Genomic DNA, 17,210 nt, shown 5'->3' with positions numbered 1-17,210 from the left:
CTTCTTTTTTAAATTCTAAGCCAATGATCATTTCTAGCACTTACAAAAGAAAACTTCAATAAACGGAAACAAGGAATTATTTTTCGATTAAAATGAACTGCCTACTTTACATTTTAAAATTGGTTACACACTTTTAAAATCACAATACTACGTTTATTTACATATGAAACTTAATATTTTTATAGATATTTCCAATTCTAAGAATAGGTATTTATTGACTTATTAACGATTTTTGGGGGTTTACCCATATTTTACTTACATTTTACTTATTGTACTTGTTAGATTATTAATAGGCTTAGATATTTAGTCATTAGTCAGCCAAAGTCATTAGTTCAGTTGGTGGTATGTAAAAATCTTTGTATGTTCCGGTATGTTCGGATCATTAAACTATGCATCAATTGTTCAGGTGTAACCGCAGCAATCGATTTCAATACCATAAAGTTTGTTCAACCCGAAAAACGAGAAACAAAACAAACCGCAACCGAAAGCGAAATGTGTAGAGACAGAGTCAAGATACGAGATACACAAGATACAAATAGAAAAACAGACAGACAAACAGCTAGACTGAGAGAGAAGGAGAGATAAACTCAGCTTGAACTTCAATATCTTGCCACAAAGATCTAATGTCATTAAATTCGCACAAGGTTAGACAAGCCCAAAAAAAAACTAACTCCAACTGGTTAAGGGGGGAACAAAACTTTTCATTTCATCGTTGCGGCTGCCACTTCTGATGATGCTTGTTGGAGGTCTTATTGCACCTGTTCAAATAGTTATCCAGCCCAGAGATCAAGTCAACATTCGATTTCACTGTCAGCTCATCGTTTCGTCAATGAAGTGTCTGAAGTGTTGGATTTTACGTCATTTTAGATATTTTCTTGTATTTGTATTCCGTTTTCTTATTGTGCCTGTGAAAATGCTTTGTGGCAAGAAAACCGCCATATTCTTTCTACTCATCAGCATTTGGGGCACCATACAATTGTCGTTGATGGGCATTTTCTATGCCATGAAGTCGGTGGCATTGATTGAGGATATACCGGTTGACGAAAACTATTCTAGTTTGGAGGATTTTCAGAAGGATTCCGATGAGGCCTTTCAGGCAGTGGCCGTACGTTGTTTTGTTACGGCCGTAATATATCTATGCACGGCCATTATATGCTTCATATGCTTGCGCCGGAATAGGGCAAATGAGAGGAGGCAACTGATGCAGCAGCAGCAACAGAAGGCCCAGAAAGAGAAGGAGAAGATGGAGAAGCATCAAACACCCTTTGTTGAGCCCCAACCAATTCCACTCAAAACCAAGTCAAGAAGAAAACAGTAAAACCCGCAAATGCATTTATCGTATAGTGCTCTCAAGGGACTGAGGAATAAACTAGGGTTTGGGCCAGCCAAGAGTTGATCAATTTTCTATTTGCATAAAGAGTTCTATAACTTTTGCCAAAAAATTTGACTTTTTTTGCTTTTGACTGAATAGTTTTGAAGAACCATCTACCAGATTCATGAGGAGTAGGAGGAGTGGGATTGGAGTAGGAGAGTTAAAAAAAAAGGTAGAACAAGTTTGTTGACCGCATTCTATAAGCTTTAACTTCTTTATCTCTTCTCTTTCTATTCGTTTCAGTTTCTTTATTATGCATTCGTCTCAACTAACCAATTTTGACAAGTTTCTTGTTGTTGCTGCTGTTGCTGCTGCTGCTGGTAGCTTGTTGCTTGTTGCTGGTAGTGCACGTGACACCTTCTTTTTCTTGGTCTTAGTTTTGTTTTTTTATTTTTTTTATTTTTTGGGTCTCATAAATTTCCGTGAAATATTTTTTTGATGCGCTTCAACATGCTAATGTGGTGTGGGTTGGGTCTGGGTCTGAGTCTTCGTCTGCATCAGAGTCTGGGCGTCTGACTGCTCTTCTCTGTAGGCGCTTATCTTGTAGATTTGTTGTACATGAAAACCGTTGTGTAAATTATTGTACACGATTTTCTACAGTTGTTTACATCAGTTATATATATATCACATATATTTGTATACTTCTCTTATCAGACAAAAGTGCACGAACAGTGTGGGTCATTTGAATAGTAAATTTGTGTAAGAACCTTCATGTTTATGACTAACAGAACTTTCAGAAACCCAAAGTTGAATACTCTAACTAGAAGGAAAATGTATGTCTCCATTGAATTTAGATTATCGGTTAATGTCTTACACATATATAGGTCAAGTGTGGCTTGGATCACAGATTTAAGTGGTTCGAAAAGAGAAGCGCTTTAGGGATATAACTAAGAAGTGAGAGATAAATAACAATCTTTTCTAATTCTTAGGTTGAAGTTTCTGAAAAGTTCCTGAAAGTGTCAGTGAATATATTTCGATATAGAAGTAATATTCGCACTATATATCTCAACCATCCTTTTAAGTATAATAAAGCTGATATAGATGTATTCGCAATTTTGGTTGACCGTATCAAGAGTAGATTATTTTATTATATTTTTATTGTCAATCAACGTCTAGCTAATTGTGTTAATATAGCGGTTGATGCATATATATAATATGAATCTGAATCATCGCAATTCTCAGATCTGTGGCCATGAAATCTTTAATCGAAGCTTCTTTTTACATTCAGATTGGAACCATTCTATTAATAAGTAGTTGAGCCGATTCCATAAATAGCTTTGAATAAAGATTATAATTTACAACTTTAATCTTGCTATTTTCTCCATGTCAGACTAAAATACCATATTGATGTATAAAAAAATCTTCCTAATAAATCTTCATTTAGCAATGCTTCAATTAAATTGTCGAATACTTTAAAATATGACGTCTCTGTTTGATAATAAGATATATGGCATATCATTCAAAGACAGTCTAAAAATTGGTCAAGTTTTGGAATAAATAATATAACATCTTTGAGCGAAATTTGTTGAAATATAATGGGAAAGTGTATTAAAAGAGCTCCCCAAAGTAGAAGATTTTATAACTTATTTCTGGAAAGGAAAATTTTCTTAATTTCAACCGGGGATCTCGGTGTCTTGGAAACGTTTTTCCAATCTTTAAAGGTTTAAATTTTTTAGAAAACATCTTGAACATTTTGCAACACTTTTTCGTCACAATATCTGAAGCAAATACTACAATCAAGTAACAAGTAACAGTTGATAATACCTTCAAGTTTGGCATGCTGGCACAAATATATATTTAATCAGTCAAACTAACACATTTCGAGAAATTTATATTTGCAAAAAATAAAATAAATAGAAATTCGGTGCAAAACGAATAATGTCCAGAATTTTGTTCGCCGCAACGGCCCGATTTGTGCGTAATAGTGAGTATTATATTCTGTCTTGGATCTGGGGAAACTGATTTCTTTGATTTTGCAGTATGCAACGGTGAGATGTTTCACAATATGACGCAAAGGATATCGACGGGCAAATTTAAGTCACCATTTGCCAGCAATCGCAGTCAACCCAAGGGCCCCCAAGCGTCAACAGCTCCCAAGTGTCCAGGAGCTCAGGCCGAGGTACCCAAATTGAAACCGGGATACTTCCCCAGCGGTGGTATGCATGCCGTATTCAGTGATCTACCCCAGCCAGAGGGGGATTTCTTTAAGGCCTGGAATGCCAAGAATAGCAAATATAATATGGTTCTCTTGAGCGGTGTCGTGGCTTTGTGTGGTGCCATTGCTCTGAGTGTGACCACTGGCCTATTAAATCTCTATTGGGCCATTCCCGAATATCCCTATAACCCGGATGAGATGGAGGACTTCGCCGCCGAGGAAGAGCGCAGGCAACAGGAGAAAGAAGAACGCGAGCAGCGTCATCAGGATCGCGTTGAGGCCAAAGAGCTGAGTGAACGACGTCGTGCAGCCAGGGATAACATGGCCCGCGAAAAGGAATTGATGGAAAAGGATATGGATGAAGGCATCAGCGATGCTGAAATGGAGGAGCTGCAACGACTTGGCCAAGAGCGCGAAGAGTTCAATAAGTGGGAAACCGAGGAAATGAAACGCATAGAGGAGAAGGAAAAGGAACGTGAAAAGATACGCAAAGAGAAGGACAAGATCCGTGCCGAGAAGGAGAAAGAGCGTGAGAAGAAGGAACAGGAGCGCGACAAGCAATTGGAAAAGGAGGAGAAAGAGCGTGAGAAGCAACGTGAGAAGGCCCGCAAGGAGCGTGAAAAGCAACGCAAAGAGGAAGAAAGGGAAGCCGAAAAGGCTAAAAAGGCTCAAAGGGCCTAATCCACTCTGCCCCACTCTGCTACTAGTTACCACTCTCTTAACTACTGTGTCCTCTTAGTATTAGTTTTACACACTCACTTCTATACACAAAAACCCAATTTGAGGAAATTGTGTGATGCACGAAAAACCAAGCCAACCAAACCAACACAAAAAATGAAACGAATCAGATATAATGTTATTCACTTGTAACAATAAATGCTCACACATTGTGCTATGCAACAACAACAATGTTGCATCTGAGGGAAGAATGCAGATACTTTTGACCCAAATGAGCTGCAAGTGTGCGCTTGGACCCCCATTGTCTCTCTTTCTCCCTCCCCTCTATGCTGATTGCCTTTTTCTGCTCTGCTTGTGGTCATGGTTATAGCTAGTCATAGAAATTAGTTCCCCTCCTCTCTCTCTCCACACACACACACTGTTGAAAGGAAATGGCTCATTGCATATAATCAACGCGATTGCTGGCAAAAAACCAAATTGTATATCATAGATATACGCACAGACAATTTCAATTTTTGAATTGGTGGTGGCTTCAATAGCAAACCACTGTCCCCCCACATCAACATGGACAATGGCCACTTGTTGTCTGCGGGGCTAATAATCAAATGCATACTCACACACACAAAAACACACGATTTATTAAATGAGAATTTGCTACTGCACCACACCAAATGGCCACATGGCCACATGGCACTTCATGGCACGGGCACGCGAGACCTAGGCATAGTTGGCGATAGATAGATAAATAGTTAGTTGCCCCCCAACACACACACTCCGCCCACCCACCCCCCCTTTGTTCCTTCGAACGAGTGCATTGGTTATCTGTTTCTGCTCTTTTGCACTGAATGTGCTCACATAATGAATCACAATCGTCATCAGTTAAGCTTGGCTTATCATTAATCAAATTAGCTCCAGCAGCCAAGAGATCCACACACACACACACACACACACTGAGACACTGAAAGAGGCAACTTGCAACTTGCAACAAGCAAAACACTTGCTTGTTGTCTTATAGGCACATCTGCAACGGTTTACAGTGGTTTACATTCAACGTGGGGCAAATGCAGTTAATTGTTTTAATAATTAAATTAATTAGAACCGATCTGATTACGTCTTTCCACATAATGCAAGCCAATTGATCCACAATTTATCTATATAGAATTTAAGGTCAATTAAAGTTTTATAAATAGATTTTGAAAATTTCATAAAACGAAAAGTAAAAACAGTTCCAATTTTAGTCATACATATTTTCTCATCAGTTTTAAGTACATTTCAAGAGTCATTTTTATACTTTTCCAAAGGGAAGTCAAGTTTTCCTAGAAGTTTTGCTGGACTTACAATATAATTTCTAAATATTTTATTAGGTTATATTAAACGAGTTAGTTATTGGTTTGATTGTTTGGAATACCTAGTTCTTATATGACTTAGCTACTTCTAACCTCGTAGAGTCTCTCGAAGATTTCATGAGTGGTCCTTTCGAGTCTCTTTTGGGGCTAAAAGACACACTGTGCCTTCAGTTTGCCCACATCAGCATTTTGCTGTTGTGCAATTTATCATTGCCAGTCTATTCGGTATTCTATATAAGTATGATGCTTGGCTGCTTGTAAGTAACTAGCTAGTACCGATCCGATCCGAGGGACTGGCAACTGCCACGATTACTGTCACACTGTCACCCGATGTTGCCTTATCTGCCTTTTATAATGCATTTATACCGCAATTTGTTTGAATTAGCAGACTTACAGAATTTTTAGATTTTCGTTTTGTTTTTTTGGGGCGTGTTCGTAAACCAAATTCAACTAGATTATGATTAGGAAAGTATTCAACTCTCACTTAAAAGCCAATTAAGGGGAGCGGCAAAGAAGGTACGCTAATTAAACAAATTGGCCAGGTAAACAAATTGACCAATTTGCGGTCAAAATCGAAGAACTCTTTCACCATTCATCTGAGTCTCTCTCTCTCTCTCTCTGTCTGTCTGTGAGCGTGCCAAGCTACTATTGCCACCGTTTTTTTATTGTTATATTGAGGTCTTACCGCTTTTAGAAAGCGCCGATATAACAATTCTATTGGCCAAATGAGTGGGTCATTCAATAGCCACCGCCATGTTCTACTCTCCTCTATATGTGCAATCAATTTGCTAGACTTCTTATTCTAGGCCTCATCAGCTGAGGCAGAACTTCTTGCCGTGCAACTCACGTAGCTTTTTGTTTTCTTTGGACTCTTGCAGCTGACTCATGCCTGTAATCATTGTAATGAGCCATTTCTCTAGTTACTTTCTTCGCCGTTTGAGCCTACCTACATATGTATGTATGTGTGGACAAGGCATTTTTAATTAATATTTGTTTTGTTTTCTCGTATGAAGTAAGACTGTATGTCTGTCAGCTGGTCTTCAGAAAAACTCCCTTCTTTCTTTTTTTTTTTTTGCCTTCCTGCCTTCATCGGGCTTCGGGAGGGTCTTGGCCAGCCTTTAAGCCAACGAGCACGCCTCCAATTTGTGGCCTCTGTGTCTCGAATTTGTTATATGTAAGAGAGCTACATGATGGCGGTCAACTTCGGTGATTTTAGTCCGAAAAGTGAAATATTAACAACAGTGAAGCAAAAGTCACTAACACATGCAACGAAAGAAAGTTACTTCAAGTAGTTAAATGTCATACTTTAAGTGCATTATGTAATTTACAGATGCTTTAACAAGGATTAGGCGTTTTAAACCAGGATCAATTAGAACCAAAGTAGTTACATTCTGACTTTAAATAGGCAAATAGTAGGAAAAAGTACCACTAAATGCTTAAAGATCTTTATACAACAACTAAACAACTTGACTAAGGTAACAATTAAATTAAATCTTTGTTTTTACGATATTCGCTTCACATAAGATACAATTTTCGATCTCGTAATACCAGTAATCCATAAAATTGGAGTGAATGTAAAGAATATTTGGGACTGTTTCAAAATTTTACTTTTGAATTCGATACAAATCAAAGATTTTCTTCAATTTGTGATCACCAAATTTTTGTAATTTTTGAACCACTGTGCGGGTGGGTATGGCTCCTTATAACTACCGTTCGTTCATTGACTTTGTTATAAATTAAATTATTTTGTGTTGCAAAATAATTTATACATATATCGTTACACCGTTTATGCGGAGGGCGTAAGCGGTTAATTCGTTTCCCCCGTGTCTTATGATAAAGTACCGCTAAGGCCACCTTCGCCTCTTTTGGACCAATCTGGCTGGGTTATTTTTTGCTTTTCGGCAATAAAGTAATTAAAGTCGTGACACTGTTCGCATATTTCATATCTCTCTCTCTCTCTCTCTCTCTGTACGTTCATTTCTACCTTCTTGGAATCTGCTTTTGGCTTTTTGGCCAAGAGGATTGACCGATTTGGACTGGAAAACAATTTGCATTTAATTGGGCTTGCGTCTCATAAGATGATGATGATTAGTAATATGGTTAATCACATATTAATTTTCACTCAATTTCATTTTTCAACGAACAAAAAAAAAAAAAAAATTCCTCGGTAGCGAAAGTTACAACTGTTTTCGAGTTTTTCTTTAACTGTTAATCGTTTTACTTTTGCGCACGTTTTTTAATTGCCGCCTTGGCTTGGCTTTACCTTCATTATGTGAGGATGATCATCATCACATCATTGGCCAGCTTGGCCAACTGGCCAACAATTTACCATTTAGCAACTTTGGCCATAATGAGATGTTGATGCGATGGCCAAGTTAAAAGCGTGTGAACTTCATTACAAGAATAACAAAATGAATGACAAAAACCATAAAATGGAGACACTTTTCCATAGATTTTACTTTTATTTGCAAACAGCCAAAGAGCAGGTGGCGGAGGAGGCTCTGCCAAGATGTCGGCCGTTTTGGCCAAAAAAAACGAAGCGAGAGGCAAACTAAAAAATGACAAAACTTACGTTATTTAATCGACAATCGACAACAACGAGAAATATTTCAATTGCAATTGTCAGCAAAAGAGACAACATTTTTCTGCTCTCATTTCGTTCGGCAGTTGTCAACCAAAAAATTGGGTCAATGCGATGACAAAGAAATGTTTTAATGATGCTAACTGGGGCTAATTGATCAAAAATATTTTGACCATTTTTTTGTTTTTGTTGAACGTAACAGGAAATGGCATGGAATATTTAAAGGCTTAAAATATGCCATTGATACGAAAATTGAACCCTTCAAAGGCACGACAATAAAAAGGTGTACACTTCATTCAACTTTTACTTTAACCGACGCCAACTTCAACATTTTCAGCTTCTGCATTTGTAGGGACTTTCGACAATCTACAACACAAAATATATATATATTGCGGAAGTTGTTTCAGTAATTGTTCGATTTACTATTTGGCGGAAGGAGGCGTGATCAAACATTTTTCCAGTTTACTTGCTCTGACCTTCCGGGAACTACAAACATTTCAACTACTCTTAATCGCTCCAACACTTCAAAGACATTGGCATGTGTTTTCACTTTTTCAGACAGTAGCTCGAAACTATCCTACATAAAAGTAGTTAGTTTGAACCACTAACTAAAGACATTTTTCACACCAATGTTCAATCTTTTGTTATCTTAGTGGGTAGGGAATTCCTGGTAATTAATAGGTTATTTCGGTTAAATAGATAAGGAGGCATCATCATCCCAATGTTAAATTTCGAATCAAATGAATTTGCTACCTTATATCATTTCAAAAACTTACGATCGAGATCGCCTAATGAAACAAAGTGTAAGTTACGCATTTTTCGCGGACTATAGTTGTAATTCGCAAGTAGTTTTAGGTCACATATTTAGGTAATCAATAATTAGGAACAAAGTTAATAAATAGCTCAAACAATTTGTAAAATTTTGTATATTCAAGTCGTATAACAAATCTGTTTTAATTCTTTTATTTCATACGTAAAAAACTTATAATAGATAATACTTAAATACTTGATGTCTAGAGATTTTTACATAAAATAATAATTATTAGATTCTAGTAGTGATACTTAAAGATTTTTTAGCTTTCCAACTATGTATATTTAAGGTCATTAATTTTTCTTTATTGTAAAATAGTAAAGTGTCTGGTGCTACTTTATGGCTAAAAGAAAAACAATTATTTATTTAACAACATTGTCTGCAATATTGTTGCCTCGCCTAAGAATATTTTCAAATAATGCATATCCCAATATATTTTATTATCAGACATTTTCCTTCAACCCATTGGAAATGTTTGTAATAGCTTGTAAGTTCATTCACTTTATACATATAAAGCTATTACATACTCTTATGCCTCTGGCAACATCTAAGAAAATTTCCTAACAAATTAGTTGTATGCGGCCAGAAAGCCATCATCAGCAAAAGACTCGAAGAACCATTCAGAAATCATCATCTTAAAATTAATGTCAAAATAATAACAAATTAACTGAGGCAACAGAAAGAAAGAAAAAATATCTACAAGAGGTAGACAGCGAGAAATGAGTCTTAAAGAGAAAAACGGTAAAAATATATATCTGTATGATATATACATAAATATGTTTATGCCCAGCAGCAAGTTGGTTAATAAACATTAGGCCCAAAGAGATGACTTTGACGATGTGGAAAAGGCGTCAACTTGTCAAACATGGCTAAGAAAATTTCTATGTATTTGTTTTTAACGGTTAAGTTAATACCGTAAAGGGCAAAAAACTGCATTTATCCCTTTCGTATGAGATACTCCACCAATTGCTTGAAGCGCGTGTCAAGTGCACGATCAGACGAAGCAAAGAAGTGATTAGGTGAGAAAAGAGTTTAGGTACTACTTTTTGGGAAGATTTAAGCTAAACACTTTTCCTAATGCCATTGCTTTAACTATGTTTTTGGTAAGTCTTTGTCCCCTTCTGGGCTTTTCTCTCTCTCTCGATTATGTTTTTCTTTTCAGTCAACGGAAGTAGATACACAATTCACTTGGTTTGGCGGAGGGGGCCGACAATCAAAAGTCTTTGGAAGCACTTTGCTGGCTTTTGCGCCTTTTCGTCGATTCTTTTTTTTTAGTTTTGTTTTTTGTCTTCTTTGGGGTCTTAACTCTTGGCCACGCCAATATGCTTCTTGAGAATTTTATGCTTGAGTCATCATTCAAACGGTTTTGGTTTTAATATTTGTATGTATTATTGTTTGAGTGACGCTTCCGTTTGCCATCTTCTTCGGAGTACCTCTCCCGCCCGCCCCCTTTCAAATACAATATCTAAGCACTATCGAGTTTATAGTAAAAAGATAAACAAACAAATAAAGTGTATCCGCCACTCAATTGCAGGCCTACATTTCCGCCTTTAAGCCTCTAAACTTGACCAAAAAAGGCTTTCGATAATTATAAATGCAATAAAAGAAGAAGAAATGAGCAAAGGAAGGGAGAGGCCAAGTTAGTATCAGAGTTATTATTATTATTATTATTATGTGGTTAAGCCTCTCTTTCTTTCGCTCTCACTCTCTCTTTCTCTCTCTCTCTCTCTCTCTCTATCTCTGGTCTAACGTGAAAGGCAAAGACCGGTCATCGCTTGCCACCACCAACAACAACAACTGAAAAAATGTCAACATAGCCTCGGCGCACTTGCCACACAACTTACCTTACGACTTACGTCTATGACTCCAACTACGACTCCAACTCCAACTCCAAGACCACAAGTCTGGGGGCCTGGTGAGGATTTCCAGCTGCGTAGACAGCGTGCAGACATTGGCCAGGTAATTTCAATTTTTGCGCTTTTCTAAAATGGTCTAAACGCTTTTCGCCCAAGTCGCTGTGTTATATACCCTTTTTGGAAAAAAGATTATTATATAATTGGTATTTTATGTTCGAATACATGCAACCACACTTCCAGAAAAACCATGCAAGTTGGCTATCTTTTGGTCTTCATAAACTTTGTTTGATTACTTTTTAGATCAAGGATCATTTCTATCCGTCTCTATTGTTTATAAATACAAAATTTCATTAGATTTAAAGACTTACACAAATATGTCATTAAAAATTATTATCCTACATAATTATGCGGTGGGCTTTGCTTAAAATAAAATATCGATATTTTAGTTTATTATCGATTATTTGCCATCCCTCATTTGCAGGCATTAGAACTCGTTTCTTTGTTATCGCTGAGCTTAAATTCGAACCACAAAGTTCCTGACATTAGGATTATACCCAGATTATGCCCTTTAAACTGATTGCAGCAGTTTACACAAAAAAAAAAAGAAAATAAAAAGAAGAAAAATAACGAAAAATGAAAAGTTGTTGCTGTTGTCGTAGTTGCACTACACACACACACACTCGCACACACATTTGAAAATGGAAAGTCATCGTCATCGTCTGGTTGTCGTTGCAGTTTTTTTTTCTTTTTTTTTTGGATTTTGGTTTCTATGTTTTGGCTTTTTGCTTTTCGTTTGATTTGGCGTCTGCTGCAACAACAATTTTCGGTATGTAAGTAAGTATATGTAGGCAGTTAGATGGATATATGTTTTTGCGATTTCAATATGATATTACTTTATGCATGTTTTTTTTCTTTTGGCATCTTTGCTGCGGTCTGGCGCTAATTGGTGGGCGCAGGAAAAAAAAACAAAATTATTTTGTAACCGGCACTTAGAAAATTCGTTGCTATCGCCAGATGCCAAGCAAAATTGTTACAAAAAAAAAAAAAAATGTAAATAAAAGCGAAAGTCGGTCTAAAATTTAAAATTTAAATTGAATTTTTTTTTCTTTTGCCAGAGCCAAGTGCACGTTTAGTTGCCATAAACTATTTGCTGTCGATGTTATGTTGCCTATTGTTGCCTTAGAGTATGACTTAACGCCGACTCGTCGAATGATTTCGTTTTACACTCTCAACTCTTGGCTTATATAAGCCAAAAAGGGTTCAAAAAACTGTGAAATGGCATTAAAATTGCAAATTTTTTGTTTCTTTCTTGCTGGCTGACCAAAGAGATAACGACTACTAAAAAATGAGAAAAGAAATATCTACTTGAATCTAAAATACAAAAAAAAAACAAAGCGGTAAACTTGAACAGTTTCTAAGAGCGTTCAAAACTCATTTAACGAAGTGGAAACAAAAACCACAAAAAAAACAAAAAATCTACATAAATATATATATCACATATATCAAACAAAAGACATTTTACAATAGAGCAAAATGTGTAGCTCCTCGTTCTGTCGTCTTAAATAAATTGATATGTAAATATTAATAAATTTAAATTAGTTGCCGACCATGAGATGTAGACAAAAACCTAAGGTTAACTCTCAATTTATATAACATGAACTTGCCCAGGAAATGAGATAAAGTTATTATAATAAGGGTAAAGATCAGAGGATTAAACAAGACTTGAGTTTCATAGAATTTTGGTGAATTAAATTTGATTTGATTTACCTGTAAGATGTAATGGAATTCCCAGTCTTACACAAAGAACAATCAAATCAGATTAAATTTTAGTCTATTATTTGAAACTCATTCAATCAAAGGAAAAGTAAGTTCGATAAGAGAGAAATCGAGTGATATTTCTCACCAAGAATATATATTCGACACAAAAATGAATATATCCTTTATGCAAAATATGAAAAACTCTTAATTAGATAACAATTTAGTAGATGTAATATAAAATTTAAAAGAACTTATTGTCTTTAAGAGTTTTTTTTAGTAGATCCTGACAAAAATGGATAGACAAATATTGTTCGATTTACATATGTAAGATGTCAGGAAATATTTTAAAGTTTACTAAAAACGGCTTTGAAGAGAAACATTCCATTGGTACTATTATTTTATTTAATCTTTTATAAAGAAACGAAAACTCCTTAAAATTGTTGACCCGTCCCTGCAGGGTTAAACTTCATCTTTGTATTTCCTGCACACTCTCGATGATGTCTTAGTTTGTTACCTAATTATAGACTAATTTAACTACAATACACAGCACTTGATCCCTTTATCTTGTCTAGTTGATATGCCCATTGTCTTTGTAATGATATTCATGTCTTTTCCTCACAGCTTTAGAGCTGTTAATTTATGTGCCTTCATATTTGAGATAAAAACTTCCTATATACGAATATCTTGAATCTTTATGTTTACCGCAAAATAAAAATACTACCGCAAAGAGCTGATGTCTATATTTATTACCCCCGGAAAACTCAAGGTTAGCATCAATTCGCCAGCGTCAACGACAAAGCCAGCAACTAAATTAGCGGCACTTGATTTTCCTTGGCTTTTCTTTCATTTCCTACTCCACAAGGCAAACAGAAAGACAGACACAAAGACCGTATAGAGCCTTCATTATAAAATGTGTGACACCATGGCAAAACTTTATACATAAGTTGCATATATAGAGACACAACGCAAAAAAAGCAAAAACCGCCAAGGAAGACAAAAAAAAAACAAACCGAAACCGAAAAGTCAGCGTTAATTATGTGCATTTAATGTTTTAATTATTGTTTTTTTTTTTTTTTAATAGTAGTAGCAGTATTAGTTTTTGTTGCTGTTATATCGAGAGAGAAAGTTATAAACATCTAACAGCAATCGCAGCAATGAAAGAGAAAAACTACTCATAAATTAAGTAAATGTTAAAAAGATAAGTTGCAAACTTGTTGTGCGTGTTTGTCTATATCTTTTAGCTGTTTGGGTGTTATAATGATCATGATCATCATCATAAGCATCACCAAGCTCATGATCATGGGTGAAATTTTATTTCGAGCGGTTCACTATCAATGAGAAATAATAATGTGGGATGGAAATTCATTTATATATGACGGCAATGGCAATCAAAAGTGTTTACAAGTGGAAGCCAAAACAGTTTTTAATTCGCTTACATGCCACTCACTTATTCTTTTGATACTCCTCATTTCATTTCTTAGGGTATATGCATTGGGTCATTGAGCTGGCAAAAGCAGAAACAGTAATTTTTCATATTTAGTTAAGGGTTTATGTCGTGTGGAATATAAAACATTATAATTTGGTAGTAATTATTATAGTATAAGATGTTTTTATAGTAATCTAGTCTAGTTTATGAGATATTGTTAAGTTTTTAGCAATTCGTCGGCGTAAGTTCGTTTGGGATAATTTTTCATCTTCTTATTGTTGTAATTCTTAACTAGTTGTAGCATTCGAAGAGTCCACAAACCATTGCAAGATAATAAACAAACAAATCTATACACTTATGCTTAAAAAAAATATTTGCACCTCTCTCGATAATAGTCCTCTCAACTACCATCGCTAGATTACCTGATAATCGATAAGCTAGCAAATTTAGCACCTCTAAAAGTCTAGTATTTTTTAGGTATTTTAGTAATCTGATCCTAGTAGGCCCTGCCAAATTGCTGACTAATTGAATGTGCCTTGACTTTTCATACTTTTCCTTCTGACTGGTTTTCCTCACTTTCCTCAGTCGACTCGAAGCAAGTCTAGCGAACAGTCGTACTCCTCTGAATTGTTTCCTATTTTTACAATTCTACCAGTAAAACATTAACACTTTAAGTTGATTTCATTTTCCTTAATTCAATTTTACTGCGCCATTTCAATTTTAAAATTTCTTGAGAAGAAGTTTGATTGCCTGGAGCGCATACTTTACTGAATTTTTCCTTAATTAAAATGAATTTTTTAGGTTTTCCTATGGATTTCCTATTGATGGTCTGATTTGCCTCACTTAGAGCCTGTATCAGATCATTGGCCTTGTTGGCCAAGGCCAACTCCAATGAGTGGGTGAATAAGATATAGGCCGTCCCTGTGTTATTCGAAAGTCCAAAGAATATGTGTACTTTATGGGGTCGGATGTTAAGATTATAAATCACTTAAATTTTCCCTAATTTTATAAAATGCCTCACTCTCTAATTCTTAATGTGACCAAAGAGGTTAAGATTAAAATTAGCCACTGATCCGGATAGTCCTTAGTTTAAGGACATTAATAATTTTTCCATGAAGGGTACATAATCACTTAAGTTTTCCCTAATTTTATAAAATGCCTCACTCTCTAATTCTTAATGTGACCAAAGAGGTTAAGATTAAAATTAGCCACTGATCCGGATAGTCCTTAGTTTAAGGACATTAATAATTTTTCCATGAAGGGTACATAGTCACTTAAATTTTCCCTAATTTTATAAAATGCCTCACTCTCTAATTCTTAATGTGACCAAAGAGGTTAAGATTAAAATTAGCCACTGATCCGGATAGTCCTTAGTTTAAGGACATTAATAATTTTTCCATGAAGGGTACATAATCACTTAAGTTTTCCCTAATTTTATAAAATGCCTCACTCTCTAATTCTTAATGTGACCAAAGAGGTTAAGATTAAAATTAGCCACTGATCCGGATAGTCCTTAGTTTAAGGACATTAATAATTTTTCCATGAAGGGTACATAATCACTTAAGTTTTCCCTAATTTTATAAAATGCCTCACTCTCTAATTCTTAATGTGACCAAAGAGGTTAAGATTAAAATTAGCCACTGATCCGGATAGTCCTTAGTTTAAGGACATTAATAATTTTTCCATGAAGGGTACATAATCACTTAAGTTTTCCCTAATTTTATAAAATGCCTCACTCTCTAATTCTTAATGTGACCAAAGAGGTTAAGATTAAAATTAGCCACTGATCCGGATAGTCCTTAGTTTAAGGACATTAATAATTTTTCCATGAAGGGTACATAATCACTTAAGTTTTCCCTAATTTTATAAAATGCCTCACTCTCTAATTCTTAATGTGACCAAAGAGGTTAAGATTAAAATTAGCCACTGATCCGGATAGTCCTTAGTTTAAGGACATTAATAATTTTTCCATGAAGGGTACATAATCACTTAAGTTTTCCCTAATTTTATAAAATGCCTCACTCTCTAATTCTTAATGTGACCAAAGAGGTTAAGATTAAAATTAGCCACTGATCCGGATAGTCCTTAGTTTAAGGACATTAATAATTTTTCCATGAAGGGTACATAGTCACTTAAATTTTCCCTAATTTTATAAAATGCCTCACTCTCTAATTCTTAATGTGACCAAAGAGGTTAAGATTAAAATTAGCCACTGATCCGGATAGTCCTTAGTTTAAGGACATTAATAATTTTTCCATGAAGGGTACATAATCACTTAAGTTTTCCCTAATTTTATAAAATGCCTCACTCTCTAATTCTTAATGTGACCAAAGAGGTTAAGATTAAAATTAGCCACTGATCCGGATAGTCCTTAGTTTAAGGACATGATTAATTTTTCCATGAAGGGTACATAATCACTTAAATTTTCCCTAATTTTATAAAATGCCTCACTCTCTAATTCTTAATGTGACCAAAGAGGTTAAGATTAAAATTAGCCACTGATCCGGATAGTCCTTAGTTTAAGGACATGAATAATTTTTCCATGAAGGGTATATAATCACTTAAATTTTCCCTAATTTTATAAAATGCCTCACTCTCTAATTCTTAATGTGACCAAAGAGGTTAAGATTAAAATTAGCCACTGATCCGGATAGTCCTTAGTTTAAGGACATGAATCATTTTTCCATGAAGGGTATTGCAGAGTCGCTGACTGTTTTTCTTAAATACCTGTGGACTTCAAATAAAGGCAAAAGTGCTTTGGATTGATGTCTGGTAAACTGAATTAACTACAGTTAGTTATGAATTTTCATTTAAGTTTCCCTTCACCTTCTTCTCGGGCCTCTCTGGCATCTCTGTCTCTCTTTTATTGAGAATCTGTGTCAAATCGGTTTAAAAAATTTATATAAGCGTTTCATATATGCATATATATACATATATGCACAAGAATACAAGTTAATGAAAACGGCTTGCTTGGAAACCGGTTCTCGTTATAATTTCATACACTTTAAGAACTGGTTGGATTTAAGCCATTTTTCAAGTCACATATTGACCAAGTAAAGAACTAAGCTAAAATTTAAAACCAAGCTAATTCTTTAGTGCAAATTCGATTTAATTGCTAAACCCCAAAAACCACGAGACACGCAAACCAAAAAAGAGAAATAAAAACCAAACTGTTTGATGGATCATCAAAGATTTATTTGCGAATCATTAAAACGATCAGAAAACGC

The 17,210-nt window shown here is 35.3% G+C and overlaps 3 protein-coding genes across 4 annotated transcripts in view; all 3 read left to right on the top strand.

Moving 5' to 3' along the window:
- LOC6639715 (cell wall protein AWA1) overlaps positions 1–17,210 on the top strand; it is a 42,165-nt gene that overhangs the window by 1,023 nt on the left and 23,932 nt on the right. The gene's annotated exons all lie outside the window — the stretch shown is intronic.
- Positions 818–1,790, top strand: LOC6639648 (ribonuclease kappa-B). The gene is made up of 2 exons (XM_002062748.3): positions 818–1,544; positions 1,616–1,790. Exon 1 carries the CDS (start codon positions 830–832, stop codon positions 1,316–1,318), a length of 489 nt encoding a protein of 162 aa, XP_002062784.2. The 5' UTR covers positions 818–829; the 3' UTR covers positions 1,319–1,544; positions 1,616–1,790.
- On the top strand, positions 3,134–4,449 carry LOC6639649 (vicilin-like seed storage protein At2g18540). Its single transcript, XM_002062749.4, has 2 exons — positions 3,134–3,296; positions 3,352–4,449. Exons 1-2 carry the CDS (start codon positions 3,251–3,253, stop codon positions 4,206–4,208), a joined length of 903 nt encoding a protein of 300 aa, XP_002062785.1. The 5' UTR covers positions 3,134–3,250; the 3' UTR covers positions 4,209–4,449.

The sequence above is a fragment of the Drosophila willistoni genome (genome assembly GCF_018902025.1).
Source record: "Drosophila willistoni isolate 14030-0811.24 chromosome 2L unlocalized genomic scaffold, UCI_dwil_1.1 Seg196, whole genome shotgun sequence".
Classification (NCBI taxonomy): Eukaryota; Metazoa; Arthropoda; class Insecta; order Diptera; family Drosophilidae; genus Drosophila; species Drosophila willistoni.
This window is presented reverse-complemented; position numbering and strand designations above follow the sequence as displayed.

Coding starts and splice junctions, on each gene's coding strand:
- LOC6639648 (XM_002062748.3), top strand. CDS start 830: ATGAAGTGTCTGAAGTGTTGGATTTTACGTCATTTTAGATATTTTCTT.
- LOC6639649 (XM_002062749.4), top strand. CDS start 3,251: ATGTCCAGAATTTTGTTCGCCGCAACGGCCCGATTTGTGCGTAATA. Junction 3,297..3,351: donor GGCCCGATTTGTGCGTAATA/GTGAGTATTATA, acceptor TTGATTTTGCAG/TATGCAACGGTGAGATGTTT.